This window comes from Nilaparvata lugens, chromosome 3 (assembly GCF_014356525.2).
Source record: "Nilaparvata lugens isolate BPH chromosome 3, ASM1435652v1, whole genome shotgun sequence".
Taxonomy (NCBI): domain Eukaryota; kingdom Metazoa; phylum Arthropoda; class Insecta; order Hemiptera; family Delphacidae; genus Nilaparvata; species Nilaparvata lugens.
This window is the reverse complement of record NC_052506.1, coordinates 42,516,898-42,536,478: the sequence shown is the minus strand read 5'-3', so window position 1 is coordinate 42,536,478 and position 19,581 is coordinate 42,516,898. Positions and strand designations below refer to the sequence as shown.

The following is a 19,581-nucleotide window of genomic DNA, read 5'->3' as shown; positions in this document are numbered from 1 at the left end:
TTCTTTCTCAACAGCTGAATGCCTGGTTTCACTTTGGGACAAAGTTCGTGAGAAAAAGGCTACTGGTCGAGAATTTTGTGTTAATGTTGCACCAATTGCAAAATCTGATGCATCTGTCTCAATTATGAATGGTACATTTTCATCAACAAAGAGCAGTACCGCGGAAGCAATTTCATTTTTCAACAATTCCAAAGTTTCCATCTGATCTTGAGATAGAGGGAATTTCTGTATGTGGACAAGGGGGTGAATCTTTTGAGAAAAGTTTTTAATCCATCGGGAGTAATGAGCCAGTAATCCCATGAGTCGTTTCATTTCTTTAGCATTTCTTGGGGGTGGAAAGTTCATGAGTGGTGCAAGGCGTTCTGGGTCAGGTTTAATTTCTCCATGTTTTATCTCATACCCAAGGAACTTCAATGATTTTTTTGAAAATTTACATTTTTCTTCATTTATAGTCAAGCCATACAATTCAATTACTTGTTGAAATTTCTTAAGATTTCTGTCATGTTCTTCTTGATCTGAACCGCAAATGACAACATCATCCAAATAGGCAAAGCAGTCGTTCAAATTCTCTCTTTCTATAAGTCCGTTTATTGTACGTTGGAAGGCAGCTACTCCATTGGTTACTCCGAATGGTATTCGTTTGAACTGATAAAGTTTTCGGCCTACTTCAAAGGCAGTGTAATGTCGTTCATTCTCAAGAATCGGTATTTGATGGTAAGCTGACTTGAAATCTACAGTACTAAAAAAGTTGTACTTGGCAATTGTGTTTACAAGATCTTCGATCAATGGGAGAGGGTATGCGTCTAAATTTGTGAATTTATTAATAGTCTGTGAATAGTCTATGACCATTCGTTTCTTCTGTCCATTGGTTACAATGAAAGGCTGGGCACGCCAACTGGACTGGCTTTCCTCAATTATTCCTTCTGTAAGGAGGCGATTGACCTCATTCTTCATGAATTCATAGTCATCTTGTGGGTGTCTTCTGGATCGGGTAGTTATTGGGTGGCAATCGGGAGTCAAGTCATTGAAAAGGGAACATGGTTTTATCATGGCCTCCACCAAGAGGCAATCTTTCAAGGGTGGTGTGGTTGTAGAATTATTATCTATTACAAGAGGCTGTTTATTACCATTGAATGCTAAACTTATTGTAGAGTGATTCATCAAAAAATCGTGACCAAGTATCACATTGCAACAGCATTCTTTTAATACCAAGAGTTTAATATTGTTGTATTCATTTCCTTTGTACACAATATTGCTATAAACACATGCTTTTGTAGCGGTGTTATGTTGAACAGATGCAAATCTTATAAAACAAGAATCTGATGCAGTTTTAAATTTATTTGTTTTTGCAAATTTTTCATCAATAAAACTGGCAACACTTCCGGTATCAATAAGAGCTGGTGTATTTATTCCATTCACCGAAACAATAATTGTAGCTTTAGAAAGATTACTGGCTATACCAGCTGCAGTAATAGTTGACGTAGTTAGTTTTTCTTTGAGCGTTTTACTTTTACACACATGGGAAAAGTGTCCAATTCGGGAACATTTATGACAAGTCTTTCCTATTGCAGGACATTCTTGAGAATTTGAGTGTTTTTTATATCCGCAATGTTTCCACTCTCTCTCTGCCGTAGGCGAATCTGGGTCGATAGATAATTCCTTTGGCTTGAGAAACTTGTCAATATGTGATTCCATCTTATCTTCTTCGTAGTTACGGTTTTCAATCGTTTTTGTCTTTTTCTTTGTCTGCATTTTATTTGATTAAATTGAAATAAGTAAACTCTTCATTTGTAGAGCTTTAATCAAATAAAATTGAACATGACTTTCTACTAGTAACGGATCAACAACATTTGATATTTATGAATGAATCAATGACAACGAAAACATATGGTTTATCATATCAGTTACATAAATTATTTCTTTATGGAAGGAATCCCAAATATTATGAACAGCTCTATTCCCTGAATGATAAGTGAATACATTGTTTTTTAAACACTCTTCTCAACTGTCCATCTTGATCTCATGTGGTTTCACGTAGTTTCGAAATATTAAAATTTCCTGTAAGCTATTACCGTAATGATTTTGAAATTCAGTCAGTTTTTCAATTATTTTAATCACATACCATATTTATGTCTTACTATTTGAATATCTAACATCAAATCAATAATAAAACATCGTGGATAAACTTTTTGAAAAAATGGGAAACTGTATAAAATGCCATCACCCACATATTATAGTTTAAAAAATGTGAGGAATTTGATCTTACCTAACTAACTTATTCTATCTATGGGTTCCAAAGAATTTTCCCATCCTGGTCAAGAAAAAAGAATTCATATGCATTTCCTTTGAGCACATTCTCTTCAATATTTTGTTTGTAAATGGTACCTGAAAAAAAGAAACATATTTAATCTTTCAACATATATCCATTTTGGAGATAAAGTGAAGTTAATCATCAATGATAATATATAGTTCTGACTTTGAATAAATTAGAAGTGAACTGGGCCTCAATAAACTATTTACATTAGATAGACTATACATACTATAAGTATATAGCCTACTTACATTCGTAGCACATAACAGAAAACACTTTAAAGTTTTATAATAATAAATGAAAACAGGAGACACACGACATAGATAGATTAAAAACACTGAAAAACTTACATTACACTCTCTGCTCGGTTGAAAAAAGGGACACAGTTCCTCGAAAATTTCCGATTATAATGTAAGTTTTTCAGTGTTTTTAATCCATCTATGTTGTGTGTCTCCTGTTTTAATTTTTACTATTTACATGATATACCTGGCATCACACAATATATCGATCAATAGAGCATGAATAAGTTTTTCAAATACATTACTATTTAAGTTTTAAATGAGTTTGGTAGCAATGGTCAACCAGAAAAATAGTACCTATTTTATCTTTTTTCAATGGCAGTCTTTCAATATTCAATTACACTGACTCTGATCAAGTTATTTCTATAACAATCTATGTACTAATTCTGTTTCCAAGTGAATTAGAATTTGAAAGAAGATTAATTCATAGATAGGTACCAAAGACAAAGTAAATGTTCTAATAGTCAGGTTAGTTTTGTTATTGTATTGATAAACTATGGGTTTACAATATTTTGAGGTGCAACAAGGATAATGGAAGTTTAGGACTTAGAATGTAATGAAATACTTCAAAGTCAAATGATGATGTTATTTTCAATAAATCTGTTTGTAAAAACTACTAGCTGCATTATATAAAATGTATTTTGTGTTTAGGCCAACTCAATGAAAGTGTAAAAGATTGTTAGCATGAAATGCTATCTTATCTTATCATGAAATGCAAAATGTTATCTTGGTTGAATAATGTTTCGAATCTGATCATTTAATGTTAATCTAATCAATCAAGTTTAAATGAGTTTAAATCTAAATAGTTGATTAGATTTCTCTCTTTCTTGTGATAGTTCTCTACCATACACAAACTGGCTAGTCTAGGCTTTACATTATTATTAAATACTAGAAATTATACTTTAAATAAATAAATAAACTTTCATCAACTTCTAACTTCTTGAAAAATGAAAAAGATAGCAATTTAGACCTAGAGACTAGGTTATTAAAGGCCTACTTCAGTAGGCTACCTGAATGAAAATTGTAAACATGCTGGTAGGCTACTTATAAAAATTATATCAAATTGTGTACGGTAGATCTAGCCTACTTTATTATGAGAAATTTAAGTCTACTTACTTGAATCCTCTATCACATCAGCAATTTTTAACCATATTCTATTTTTCAAATAGGTAATTCGTTGTGCAGGTCTGGAAAGTACAAAACTTTGAACTGTCGCATCAAATTTATAACGAATTTCACGCCTTTCTGTACCGTAGTAAATCCATTTTCAATTTCTCTTGTAAAAATTATAGGAATAAAGAAACCAATAGAAATATTTTATACCTTAATTTTCTACTGCAAATTAATTTCACAGTATAATAGTAGCAATCCAAAATCTGACAACCAACAGCAAAATAACATCAAAACAAACAATCCAACAGTTAAAAATTGAGGTTAAAAAAAAAAACATGGCGTCTGATCCAGAGAAAGATTAATTCTGCCGGTGTCACGTGATCAGAGCAGAAAAATATTTCCAAGCTGTCTGTTCCCGTCGACAGAATCCCGAAATTAGTTCTTTTTCGACAAAACGGTTCACGAGCAGTGATCGGTCGAAGCAAAATAGCATTGTGTTGATAGGCCTTAAAATGAACGGCAAAATGAACGACAGTTCGTCTCTGATTTGAACAGTTCTTTTTTTCTGCTCGACTTTCTGCCGATGGGTGAACACTCCCATAAGAACCAATGTTAATTTAAAGTGAATTCTGTCGTCTGCCCGTTACGAAAACACGGCTTAAGTGTTAAATCAAAGCAGTTCGTCCATGTCAAATTCGTCGGGGTCATCGAGATCATTGTTATTCCCGAGATCCTGAAAGTCATGATTGAAACTACGAAAACCACTTTCGAACTGTAATATTACATTTTTTCTCACATTTGAATCGAATCTTCAATTCGAGATCTATGGAACTTTATAGTAAATGTCAGAGTCATCAATAGACGGACAAACTTTTTGACGGAGAATTTATTATCGTAAATGTTTGTTGCATTGTTCCATGGTGTCACCGAGGCAGGGTTAACAAATTACTAGATAAATAGTTTATTTAAATCGAGATATATATAAAAATTTAAAATAACATTTTCAAAATAAAGTTTTATTGAGAACAGATGTAGAATGTGAATTCTAATCTTGTAAGTTATAATATTTTGGTGACGTGTCTGTAATGTTGGAGGCGTTGGCTTCGTGACTTGCAACTTAAATTTTTCCTGTTCAGCCTCTCTAGAAAAATGGCTGGCTACAAGTGTTGTTCTGGAGTTTTGCTCTAAATCATTTTCGTTTATTAATGTTTTAAATTGAGTTTTATACAAGTTTATTGTGTACTAGTTTGTTATTAAATAGCTGTTTGTATTTTCAAGCCAATAGCCACTGTGTTTCAACTGTAAACTAGATAAGTATTTTAGTTCATAATAACTCTGAAATAATTAGGCTTAAGATATATTTTTCTTTGTGTATTTGTGTAAATTCATCTGAAGATTATAAGTTAATTTGCTCTGAAAACTGGATTTCTCATTCATAGGCAATAGATCCATTCACAGTTTATCAAGAATCTATTTCATTGGAGCCGACAACTATCCTTAGGTTGATAGGTGTTAAATGCTATTCCAACCGTTTAAGGAAAAACTGGTAGCACAGCAGAACCCTTGGAAAGGTTCGTCTTCATCATTTTCCATCATGTTAACGTCAAGTGAGCGTATTCTTGAAAGAGCGTTGGCTACTTGGTTCGATTTACCTTCCACATACTGGATTGAAAAATCAAATTCTTCTAGAAAGAGTTTCATACGAGTTAATTTTGAATTCGGTTCTTTAATGCTGTGGAGCCATTGAAGAGGTTTGTGATCGGTTTCGATCATGAATTTTCTACCATAGAGGTATGGTCGAAAATGTTTGCATGACCAGACTATAGCTAATAACTCTTTCTCAATCGTAGAACGATTTTCTTCATGACGATTAAGTGTACGAGAAGCATATGCAATGGTTTTACCATTGAATTTTTGTGATAACACTGAACCTATAGCATAATTGCTAGCATCACAAGTCAGAATAAATGTTTTTGTGAAGTCAGGTAGCTGTAATATTGGTTCGTTTTGTAATAGAAGTTTTAATGTTCCAAATGACTTTTGATATTCTGGATTGTTTGGATTGATTTTAACATCTTTTTTCAAGGCGTGTGTGAGAGGTTTTGCAATCTTAGCGTAATCTTTTATCATTTTTCGATAATAGCCTGTCAATCCTAGAAATTGCTTAATTTCTTTTTCAGTTTTTGGGATTGGAAAGTTCTTAATACAAGGTGGGGCAGAGCCGACTGACGAGTTTGGAGGGGGCACTGCTCAGCCTGTGGTGGGAGTAGGCAGGCTCGGTGGGCGTCATTTTACAGTCCCGGGAGAATAGTTTTTAGTGTGCATCATGAATTGGACGGGAGAGCATCGCGGTTATGTTGTTCGCGCTTTTTACGAAAATCAACATTCGATTATCGCAGTTCAACGGGCGTTTCGACGACATTTTAACATTCCTGTCCACAAACCCGTCCCATCTGTAAACTCTATCAGAGCGTGGGTTCGTCAACTCGAGAAAACTGGTAGTACACGACCAAGAAAGAAGACATGGCGCACCAAGAAGTTGTGGAAGTGCATAAACGAAGTTATAGGTGAGGCCAGTATCAAGGAAAAGAGTACTGAACTTGATGCTCACTCCCTCAACAATTATTTCACAAATGTGGGTAAATTACAAGCTCAAACTATCAATATCCCTGATAATACTGGTGATCGATTTCCTGCAATACAGATCGATAACACGTTTTTTATGAGACCAACGTGCCCAGTTGAAGTTGAGGCAACTATTAAAAATCTAAAGAACAACTGCAGTCCTGGTATTGATGGTCTAGGTAATATTACGCTCAAGAAAATAGCCAATTTTATATCTCAACCTCTCGCTTTCATTTTTAATAGATGCTTTGAGGAGGGATATTTTCCCGAGCACCTGAAATCAGCCAAAATAAAACCTCTATTCAAACAAGGTGACCCGACTAATCCCTGTAATTATAGACCGATTAGTCTTATCAGCAACCTTGCTAAAATAATGGAGAAACTAATAAATTCAAGAGTTGTTTCTTTCTTGAATCTTAACAAAATAATCAACAAGAACCAATTCGGTTTCCAAAATGGTAAAAGTACATCTGACGCTCTAATAAAATTCATCAATACTTTATCTGATAAAATAAACTCCAATAAAAAAACTATTGCGGTCTTCCTGGATATACGCAAAGCTTTTGATACAATACCTCATAATACTTTGTTCAATAAACTGGAGTCCTATGGTTTCAGAGGAGTCTCGCTTAAATTGTTCAAAAGCTATTTGAGTAATAGAACCCAGTCCCTAACCATAAATGATCAATCTAGTGTAACTAACTTAACTTCTTATGGTCTTCCTCAAGGTACTGTACTTTCTCCCATCCTTTTCATACTCTATGTAAATGACTTTTTAAATTTAAGACTTCTAAACTCAACTGTGATATCCTTTGCAGATGATACTGCAGCTATTTTTCACGGTAATTCATGGAACGAAGTTCATACCATAGCTGAAAATAATATGCTTTTAATTAAGAAGTGGTTAGATAAGAATACCTTAAATTTAAATATTGAAAAAACTAATTACATAACTTTCTCTGCAAATAGAGTAGGACAGCCTAACGAGAATCAAGATTTGAGACTCCATTCTCAGTGCAATTTAAACTTGGGTAATTGTGATTGTCCCACCATTAAAAAAGTCAATAATACTAAGTATTTGGGAATTATAATTGATGGAAACCTTAAATGGGATGTTCATATTAAATACATATGTAGAAAAATTAGATATTTATCTTTTAAATTTCATCAAGTTAACAGATTTCTTAATAAGAACCACCTGAAAATGATGTATCATGCTCTAGTCGAGTCAATTTTGCAGTATGGCATAGTTGTTTGGGGAGGCTGTTTCAACTGTCATATTGCTGAATTATTTGTAGCACAAAAACTGATAATTAAAACTATATTAAGCAAACCCAGGCTCTATCCAACGGATATGGTTTTTAGTGATTTTGAGGTCATGACTATACGTCAATTATACATAAAAACCGTAATTGAGTACTTAATAAAATATAGATCCGATTTTCCTCTCACAATAAACTCTACTCTTAATTATTATAATCTAAGGGCCACTGCTAACAAATATGTAATCTATAACACTGATATTGAATGTATAAGGAGGCAATTAATTTACATAGGTACTAAAATAATAAACCTCATTCCAAATCACTTTCTCATGGACAATAAGATCAGTGGAAAAATTAAACTGGATATAAAAAACTGGACATACAGTAATTTCTTCTTCCATTTAGATATATGACTCGAGATTTCTGCTCCAGCATTGTTTTTTCATCAGTTTTTTTCTTTTTTCAGTGGACTCGCTTACCTTTATTTTGAGTACCTATTCCTCTGTTTTCTTCCTTCCCCCCATTTCTCCCTTCCTTTTTTTCCTCATTACTTCTCTTCTCTTCTTTGCCTGCCTATTACATGGGAAACCATAGTTGGCTAGGTACCTTCCTCTCTTTTTTTTCTCTTCTCCAACACACCCAAACACTAAGCCCATTGTTTTTTTATATTTGTAACATTTTATTGTGTTTTATTTGTTTCGTAAATCTTTGTAATTTTGTTTTGTCTTGTTTTTTGTGTGTTTTTAATAAATTGAAAATTGAATTGAAATTGAAGAACAGTGAGAACTTCCGAAAATATTGAAATTGTGAGAGCAGCAGTCGAGCAATCACCGAGGCGTTCTGCACGCAGGCATGCAATAGCTTTGGGCATGTCCAGCCGTTCAATTAGGAGGATTCTTCATGAACATTTGTTTTTTCGTCCATATAAAATCATGATTGTGCAAAAATTAAATGCCGCCGATTTTTTGAACCGTAAATATTGTTGCAAGGAAATGCTTCAACGCATCCCGGCAATGGCGACTCTTTTCTGCAGTGACGAGGCTCATTTTCATCTGTGTGGAGCTGTCAACAAACAAAACTTCCGGTACTGGGCAGCAAATAACCCTCGACAACTTCATGAAAGACCACTTAATTCACCAAAAGTGACAGTTTGGTGTGCCGTTTCTCAATTTGGAGTGATAGGGCCATACTTCTTCGAAGATGACAACATCACCGTCACTGTCACCTCCGAGCGTTATGTCACAATGTTACAAACGTTTCTGCAACCCAAATTGGAAGAACTTGCTGAGGAACAAGACTTGGGGGAAATATGGTTTCAGCAGGATGGGGCTACAGCCCACACAGCGCGCATTTCAATGGATTTGTTGAGAGAAATGTTCCCAGGGCGACTTATCTCTCTGAGGGGGGACGTGAAGTGGCCGGCACGCTCACCCGATTTGAGTGTCTGTGACTTTTTCCTGTGGGGCTACCTCGAAGAAAAGGTTTTCAAACATCGCCCACACACTTTGGAAGAGCTTAAGGAGAAAATCAGGGAGGAGATTCAGGCCTTACCAGTGGCAATATGCCAAAATGCGTTTGAAAATTTCAAAAAATAGGCTACATCAGTGTATAGCTGCTGATGGCCGCCATTTAACCGATATAATTTTCAAAAACTAACACTAAAAACTATTTTTCGAGCTGAATTCAATAAACCAAACCATTTTTTTCTAAGTTTCTTCGTTCATTATTTTTAAACCTTTCAAACTCGTCAGTCGGCTCTGCCCCACCCTGTAGCTTCTAGCTTTGAAGGATTGGGTTGCATTCCGCGTTCGGATATGATATGTCCTAAGTACAGTAATTCTCGTTTAAAAAATTCTGTTTTGTCCAGTTGGATTTTTAGATTATGATCTCTAAGTTGTTTGAAAACTGATTTTAGATGTTTCAAGTGTTCCTCGAGATTATCAGAAAACACAATTATGTCGTCCATGTAGACTAACACATTGGGCATTCTGGAAAACAAAATGTTCATTGCACGTTGGAAAGTAGCTGGAGCGTTCTTTAATCCAAACGGCATTCTCAAAAATTCATAATGTCCGTTCTCAGTTGAAAAGGCAGTTTTTGGAATTGATTCCTTTTCCATTTGAATTTGATGGAATCCAGAAGCGAGATCTATCGCTGAAAAATAGGTAGCCCTTCCAATTTTTCCAAATAAGTCCTCAATATTTGGGAGGGGATATTTGTCTTCAATCGTTTTATCATTAATCTTCCTGTAACCTAAAACGACACGTATTTTACGGAGGCGTCTGGTTTTTTGGGCACTACCCAAATTGGACTGTTGGGGAGTTGGAATGTTGAATTATTTTATTCTGAAGAAGTTTGTCAATTTCTAATTCAACGTCCTTCCTGAACACTTGAGGGTATCTATAATTTTTAGAATATACAGGGATTTCGTCAGTAGTGTTGATTTTAAATTTCAACAGATTAGTACTACTTGTCAATTCATCATGTTCACGTTTGATGATTTCAGGAAAATTCCGGATTAGATTTATGATATGTTTCCGCTCTTCGACATTCATATGGTCCGTCCGAAGAAGTTTAGGAATTTCTCTTATAATATCCGATTGGTTTGATACATCTGAGTTATCAATTTCATCATTGTCAAAAATAGTTTCTAATTCTTCTATTTCCTTCTAAATCCTGGTTTCAATTGAATTTGTTCGTTACAGTTAATCACTGATAACAACGGTTTCGAAATAGTACGATAATCTAACGTGTTGTTTGTATAATTTACATTGGCTTTGAGTTCTTTCAAAGTTTCGTGACCTAAAAGGATATCATATCTTGTCGAAAAGTCATACACGTATATTTTGATTTGTGAACTTCCTGGAAACACAGTATCTGAGTTCATAAAAATGTATTCATTTCCACCACTTTCACCGGCTGGTGTTTTTACTACGAACTGTTCTTTATATCTGGTCACATTGGGTGGTATGATAGAGGGGTTCATATAGTTCTTTGACGACCCAGTGTCAACCATCCATTTACGGTTAGCGTGGTCGACAAAATATGGGAGCGACTTATTTATGATATTCAATTCAAATTTTTTGGGGGTGTTTCCGCTGAGTGTGTTGGGCCTACCCCTAAATAATGAGCCTGCATGCTGTTGAATGCTTCAGTAAGTGAAGTTAGCTGGTTTTGCATGCTTTGGATTTCGTTTCCGAAAGGATGAGATGAGTTGTCTGTCAAGTCATCGTGCATGTTTTGGATTCCGTTTTCGAAAACATTAGATGAGTTATCTGTCAAGTCATCTTGCAAATGATGCACTTCAAAGGGACATTTTGAGTTTAGTTTGAAACGATTAGAAGGATTTGTTTGAACTGTGCGCATGCTGACAGTGTTTTGTGAATCCCACTTACGTGGGATTATGTGGTTGTCTGAATTGAGGATTGTTTTGCACAGGCCTCGGTTGGTGAAGAAATTGAGCAAATTGATTTTAAGGAAAATTTTGTTGAAAGTTTCTGTTCTGGGGAATGTTTGCTGTGATCCATTATTCTGTTGGAAGAAATTCGGTACTCGAGGTTGCGAGAAGTTGTTAGAAAAAGCTCTGTTGCTTGCTTGATAAGCATGAGTGAATGTGTTCGATCGCATTGGCGTTTGATTAAAAGCTCTTGAATCAATTTTATTGATAGTACTGATAGTTGATTTGAAGTTCAAGCTCCTTAGAACAATACTACAGTCATTAATAATCTTATGTCTAGTATCGTCAAGATCGTGAATTTGGAGGATTTGCAAATGAGAGCCCAAAGTTGGATGTACTCCGTGAATCAATGTACGGGTGAGAGTTGCGTTCAACTGCTGCATTAGATTTGTCAAAAGTTCACCTTGGATACCATCTACTTTATATTTAGTCAACACAGTTGTGCGTTTTTCATCCAGGCGATTAATGAATTCGATCGGGTGTTCATTTGAATAGGATTTCATGAAAGAGATTTCCGCAATTAGGTCTGGAACCGACCTGTTGTCAGCGAAGTTTGTTTTTAGAGCGGCTATCAGCTCCGTTACAGTTGTACAATTGTTATTAAAAACAACTGATTCTGCTGGTCCTGAAAGACGGCTTACGGGTGCCCTGAAAAGGAGCCAGTGATTTTCTGTTTTTTCGTCAATGTTTGCACTACAATAGGACACTAATAAAATGTGGTAGCTTATAGCAAGTACCATCATAATGGGATATGAATTTAAGAATGTCATGAGGAATTTGTTTCGAGATATTAGGCATTGTAGGGTGTGGTTGAGGAAGAGATATAACGAATTTACTCACAGTCGATTGAGGTTGGTGGGTGATGTTCCGGTTGTCGTCAGCGTCGGCGTCGGTGTCGTCTTCTCCTTCGGATGATATAAGGACAGCAGGAATCCTCCTGTAGGTGGCGAGATCTCGGTCCCTCTGTAGAGTCCTCTCGTCTCCTGCGGTGGCCAGCGTGGGGTTGAACTAACTGCTAGGCTGGATACGGTTACAGCGTGATAGTGATAACAGCTTGATGGTGGTTTTCCATTGAGAGTTCTTGAAGTCGATTTCGTGTTTGTAGTTTGATTTGATTTACACTTATTAACACTGGTGAAAGTTAAGTCCTTGTTGAAGAAATTTTTGAAAGTTTGAGTTTACTCTGATAACACTTGACTTTGTTTTCTCGTTGGAGAATAATTTTGTAGTTGAGTGGTAGATTTTGGATTTTGAAGTCGAGTCACTTTCACTATGAGTTTCTCGTTGGAGAAAAATATATGGGTTGGTTCACGGATGAAGAGGTGAAACTCAAAGTTTATTCGTTGAACAAGATAAAAAGTCTTGTATCCGAGTTTAATGAACGTGGATGGATACAACGATAAAACTTTCCGCGACGTAAGTTCGGGCGCCAGTTGAGTGATTGGACGACACGACTGAGTTTTTAAAAATTGAAACTTTATTAACACTACAACTACAGCAAATACCGAATTAAAGAATTTCGGGAGCCGAGTGCTCTCGTCAAGAATTTGAGTAGAACTAACTGAAAATAATTAATTGAGACATAAAGAAGACAATGCATAGTCAGCTATATTCTATAACAATGGGGTTGTAATACTATACTACTATAGATATTTAACTTAGGACTTTATTAATTGACAAATACCTAGAATCAATTTAACGAATTCATAGAACTGTTCACTATGGTTACAAGCTATTTTTAGATCGTTGAACTGTCTGGTTACTAATAATTATTTCAGTTGTCTACTGGAAAGCGTAGTGCCAATACGTTGCTCTTTTATTGTGTTTTTGTTTCTACTAAGTGCAGTATTATTATTGACGTTTATTAGTATATTTTATTGATTCTTTTCATGGAACACAAATTTACAAAGGAAATATAATATATTATTCACGGTAGTATGTCATTTTTCATTTCAATGTGTCCATGGGATACTTATGAATGTAAAGATCAATTGTGTAAAGCAAGAATAGATCTTAATTATAAATCAAATACTTCAACTAATTATAACTTTAAATACCATAACATTAATTTTTCATATTCATAAAATGTTTCAACTACCTTACAGTATGGTAGTGTAATGCGCTCTATTTTTTGATAAAATAACAGCATTGAAGTCATTAAAAGTCGTGATTATCTATTTTTTGTTCATAATTAGGATAAATAAAAATCTTTATAATGTTTAAATGATGTTCATACATTCTTAGGGCTTATCTGGACTGTTTATTTTTGTGATAATATTAAGCATCCGTTGATGGGTTCCCATTTTTCCGGAGCTGTTGATAAAATAACGTTAATATCCTGAAATTCCTAAAGAACCTGTTAGTTCTTTCCACAGACCTTCATGGGGATGAAATTATAAATGATTTCTAAATGAGAATAGAATCTAAATAAGAGGAAAAACTGAAACGATGCAGAAAAAATTAAGAGAAAGTACAAAAACGTATTTGAAATGGTATTATCAAATCTAATCCTGTGTTCAAACGATTTATTTTAGACTCGCCAGTAACATTTATAGGATTTTTATTGAAAATTGGTTCTGATATTGTTTCAAAGAGGATAAAATGCTGAACATTTTGATGTCACTCACTTCTATGTAGTGTTGATGGTTAATTTGCTTTGAGGGCTCAGAGTTAGGCATTTTTACGTTTGAATGCATGTTAAGCCGGACCGAGAGGTCGCAGCATGACGTCACACCATAGCAGGCTGCGTTCTCCATGCGTCTTATGTGATCAAGGCAACCTTCTATAAGCTATTCTTGGGAAAAAAGAGCCCAGTTGTTCGCATGATATCCATGTCATGGAGAGAAATAGGCTACAGCTAGTTGAGTCTAGCAATGGACAGGTGACGGCTTGTTAGCCAGTGCTACTATTATTCAGCCAATAAAATTTAAAATCGCTTTCCAGTAGTTCAGAAATACACGTTAAACTGTAGGCTCTTTTAACTTCAACAGTTACTGTCATTATTATCATCATCTTTATTTTCAATTATCTTCATCTATAATCTTCAACTGTTGTTCTCCAAAACTATCTATATTTTGTGAGTTTGAAATATATTTGAAGATAACCAAAAATTGTAAAAATGTCCTTTTTCAATAAATAATTTCTATTTTTATTATCTCTCCAATTAAGAGAAGAGTTTTAATGAATTGTGTATACGTTAATAGATTCAACCAACAGAGGATAAAAAATTGTATTTTCACAGATTTTAACAATAATAAAAAAATATTTTATATTCGCTAAAATCCAATAAATTTCATTAGATCAATTTAATTTCAAGTATTTGTACTTACTTGTGCTAACAGCATCTGACGAACATTTTCATACGTAGGCAATCCAGCTTGCATGAAAGGATCTGAAACAAAATTAGTGTCAGTTACTAATATTCAAAATCAACATTTCGCTTTGAGGAGATGAATGCAAATAGTAGAGTAATAAGAATTGAAAGTAGCACAACTAAAGTACAGTTCTATTACAGGCTATTTCGACTGTATCACAGATTGAACACAAAAATTAATTTTAAAATCAAAGTAGTATTAACAATTTGAATTTTTTTTGTATATAATCATTTTCAATACAATATCAATGCTTTATCAAGAGTGATTTACTTTTGTAAACTGTTAACTACTTTATTACTTAATTAGAATATTTAATTGTAGCCTAATGGTGTTAAATGTGAAAATTATTCATATTATATAATATTATTGTGATAGGGTCAAATAATATGCTGATTACTCACTGCCCATCTGCATGTTCTGGATGCTAGGAGCCGTATTGATGGCAAAGCCTCGCTTCTTCTCATTTTCGTAGTCTTCCCAAGCAGCTTTTCTTTCTTCTTCATCCAATTCTTCTTCTTCAACATGATCTAACAGTGAGTCATGCTCAAATATTTTGAAAATCCATTCTTTGTGAGAGTGGAGCATGTCGGCCATGAGGCGATCCTATGATAAATAACACAAGGAAATTTCACTTTCCGTTAAGTTTTGAAACGTCTTCCTAGCAAAATGGTTCACTGAAAACTAAACTATTCAAATTTCCTGTCAATATACAATGATTATATTTAAAAAAGATTCAATAGGCATCAAACTTTGTTCACATAGAAAATTAGTAAACGTCATTTTACAAATCAGGATTCTCAACTATCAAATTTTATTCAATAGCAATGGAGAAAACAGTAAAAAATCTTCATTGGAGTGTAGACTTGATAGTTCAAACTATTTCCCTCTAAAACTTGAGCTCTTCCGACATCTACTAAGTATTATGCTAATATGAATGCTATTATGCTATTATTATGCTAAAACGAATAGAGAGATTCATAGAAATGTAGTTCAAAATGCAAGTGTTGGACTCTCAAATGAGCATCTCAGGAACATGCAACCAAGTTTATTGATAATAATATTAGTGCTCAAAATTAGTCTTATTCAATAAATTTAGCATATCAGAGTTTGACCAATAGTTGTAAAAAACATTTAAATAAGTTTCATCAACACAGTTGATTGGTAAATTTCAATAATTTGCTACAATAGGTAAAAATATAAAATGAAGTCTCTATAATTTTGATATTCAAAATTGAACATTTACTGAAAAAAAAAACAAAATATATATACAGTATGGTGAAAAGTCCGAGAACGGCTTAATATCTCATACACAAAGGTAATTTGACGGTGGGTATGATTAGGGATCCTACTTTTATTGAAAATACTACTTTACTTGACTTCAAAAATTTCGTCCGCCATCTTGAATGCAACTTTGTTTTTTTAATACGAAGGTGATCATGCGATGATTTCGATACTGAATTTCAAGACAAAATGAATGGCGAAAACCGTACATTGATTGATATCTCGAACAGTTTCGAAGATATTCACATTATTAATCAATACTACTTATCTATTTCATTTCTGATTTGCATGGTATTGATTCATAATGTGAATATCTTCGAAACGGTTTGAGATATCGATGTGCGGTTTTCGTCATTCATTTTGCCTAGAAATTCCGTATTGAAATCATGTATAGTATGACCACCTCCCTACTTAAAAAAATAAAGTTGCATTCAATATGGCGGATCCAAGATGGCGGACTAGATTTTTGAAGTCATAGTGAAGTAGTATTTTCAATAAGAGTAGGATCCCCAATCACACCCACCTTAAAATCACATTTTTTCATAAGATAATAAGTCGTTCTCATACTTTTTTCGTCCCTTTCTGCTTTGAATAGTACTGATTAATAATTTGAATATCTTCGAAACGGTTTGAGATATCGATATGCGGTTTTCGCCATTCATTTTTTCTTGAAATTCCGTATCGAAATCATGTATTACATGACCACCTTCCTATTAAAAAAAAAAAAAAAACAGAGTTGCATTCAATATGGTGGATCCAAGATGGCGGACGAGATTTTTGAAGTCGTAGTAAAGTAGTATTTTCAATTTTAGTAGGATCCCCTATCACACCCACCGCCAAATTACCTTGAGTATGAGATATTGAACCGTTCTCGCACTTTTCACCCACTCTGTATATATCAAATCTAGCAGAACCTGAATTGATTGATTGCAATAGAATCGCAACATACCTTAGGAACAGTAGGAATTGGTGCATCTTTAGGATCAGCCGGAGTGAAGTTGTACAACTCTTGAAGATCGTTCTGTGAGAAATACCTGTTGACTTGTTGCTCATCAACTACCCGCTGTGAAAGGGACAATTTTGCGATTTGCCGTTCGTATACTTTTTCCTCCATTGTTCCCTGTGTTAATATTGTGACAAATTATTATTAAACGAAAATTCTATTTCCATCTGTGAGAATAATGTGAAAGTGAGATATGAATTTGAATTCGATAAAAATCAAGTGCAATACATGAAGTAGGTACTGCACTTTCATTGTACCGTACTCATGAAATAGTATCATAGTCTACTCTTGACTTATATAAATTTGAAATTTGTTTTCTGAATGATAAAATTTCTTAAGGGGATACTAACTCATTGTCTAGTAGATTATCATGGTAGATATTATTAATATCATATTGTAATCAACTATGTGTTAAGCATTACATTTATGTTACAGTTAAAAGTATCAACTATGTGGAAACTATAAAGAGAATGCATGAAGAAGATCAATAATGATGAAAAATTTAATATACCCGGTATTATGAGTATAACTATAAGCCTTAAACAAACAAGAATGAGAGATTAAAAATTGCAATCACTCGAAACCTTTGGCTATCTTTCAAACTTTATCTTTCCAAATATTGTGAATTGAAATCTCATCTAACTACGATAATTGTACTGATGAATATTGCTAGTCCAGTCAAGGAAAGGTTATAGAGGGAAAAGTTGGGAAGACAATTTTTGACCCCACAGTTGTGTTTGGGGTAGTAAAGAGGTAAACATATCAAAAGTCCCCACCCCTACTACCTGTGCTAAGAGGGTGGGGGTGGTTTGAAGGTGCCATTTTTTGGTTTCTCGCATAAAACTCAAAAACCATGGATCTTAAGGACTTGACTGTCATATAACAAATTAAAGCTTACATAATTTCCTACAATATTCATTCCACAACTTTTTTTATATCTCCTCTAGTTTTCGAGATATCCTCTCTTGAAGCTGTGACATTTTTTAAAAACACGTTTGCCACCAATTTCTTTCTATTTTTTCTCTTATAACTTTTCAAAAATCGATGAGAAAAATTCATGTTGATTATGAGCTTATAGAGCATTGAATTCTCTTCGATTTGATGTATTTCACACTTTTACGGATTTCCCTACATCTTTTGCAACAGTTGAGTTGAAAGTTTTGCAAGTGTTGAGTGTGAAATCTCCATTTTTGTAACAATAGAAGCGAATTTATAAAGGAATTTGGAAGGAATGTTTTAAACAGAATTTTTGACTTTGCAGCTTTGTTGAGACTAGTCAGGAGGAGAACAAATCAAAAGTCCCCATTTCCAACTCAAGTGCTAAGGGGATGAGGGTGGTTAAAAAGTTGCATTTTTCATCGACTTGCTTCCACGCTCATATCTTGAGAATAATGCGTTCAACTGACATAACTAACCATTCAAAAATGAAGCTTGATAAATTTTCTACGCGTTTTGTTCAGTGGCATTTTGTGATATTCCCAACAGTTCCCGAGATATTTGCTCTTGAAGGTGTGTAAAATTAGTAAAATAACAGGTTCTTATCCAATGTTTTGATCTTTCAGGACTTATAACTCTCCAACAAAGCATCATAAAAAATTATGCTTATTGAAGTTTTGTAGAGCATTGAATTTTCTTTGAAATGATGTATTATTTCACTATTCCAAGTTTTCCTTTCATTGTTACAGCAGCTGCAATGTAGGGGGTGAAATTTTCATTGCTGCAACAAGTGTCAACTCAGCGGTTCCACACCTTCAACAGAGGGGATAAAGATGCGCACTTTTGGTATGTTCACCTACTAACTTAATCCAAATAAAATGACATTAAATAAATACTATTGCAAGCTTCTAATTTTTGATCATAATGTTTGTATATTAATATGACTATAAATTAATAATGGCATATAGCCGAAACATGTCGTGATTAAATAATTTAAAAAGGGTACTTGGATTTCTATTTTTATTCATCAATATTTTTATTTGCCAGATCTAATAATTCTCAGTAAAATAGTTCAGTAATAATTCTACGAATACCTGTGCAATGAATCTGTAGATATAACATGGCTTTCTCTGACCAAATCGATAAACCCGGAATATACTCTGAATGTCATGAGAAGGATTCCATGATGCATCAAATATGATGACACGGTTCGCAGCAGTCAAGTTGATTCCCAAGCCACCAGCTCGTGTTGAGATTAAGAACAGTCTTGCTCTACAACAAATTCAAATCAACATTTAACAAACATTGACTCAACAAAATTCTACACTGTCTACAGTCTATTGTTTATTGCTTGTTATATTATTAATTATATATTAAACTTTTCATTGATGTAAGGCTAACATAGGTAACACACACAAAAAAAAAAACGAAGCAAGACTATTGTTAAAATTTGTTGAATGAGAATTGATATTGTGGAATTCTTTCATAATTGAAAAACACAGTTTTATTTTTTTCACATCCACATTGTTAGACACGAAATTGCAGTCCTGTGTAAAAGTCTAATAAATGTGGATGTAATAAAAATAAAACTGTTTTTCAAGACTATCGTCTCTGATAATAACTATACAAGTGGGGTAGTGTGAATGTGAGCTTGACAAAATGTTGGCGGGAAAACCAGTGCTAAATCGGATAACTATAATCCATGGATGTGATATTTGGCCGCATCGTGTTTGTCACATAATTGTTGATATACTTCATAATCAACAAACTCCTCCAGCGCTGCCACACTCTTGCCGCCATCTTTTCTCTGACGACTTCCGCGACTTTGTCGAACTGTGTCTGCTGAAGACTCCCTACGAGCGGCCTGGTCTCACAAATTGATTAATTGATCAATTGGTTGAATCCCGAGCTCGGAAA

The 19,581-nt window shown here is 34.2% G+C and overlaps 1 protein-coding gene across 1 annotated transcript in view; it reads right to left on the bottom strand.

Annotated features, from left to right (window-relative positions):
* The window catches only part of LOC111058379 (transcriptional regulator ATRX homolog), a 133,146-nt gene that overhangs the window by 10,616 nt on the left and 102,949 nt on the right, over positions 1–19,581 (bottom strand). The window contains exons 23-26 of the mRNA XM_039423809.1: positions 18,759–18,936; positions 16,675–16,845; positions 14,846–15,047; positions 14,400–14,461 (exon numbers count right to left, since the gene is read on the bottom strand). Coding sequence (XP_039279743.1) covers positions 14,400–14,461; positions 14,846–15,047; positions 16,675–16,845; positions 18,759–18,936 — 613 coding nt within the window. The remainder of the gene's footprint in view (positions 1–14,399; positions 14,462–14,845; positions 15,048–16,674; positions 16,846–18,758; positions 18,937–19,581) is intronic.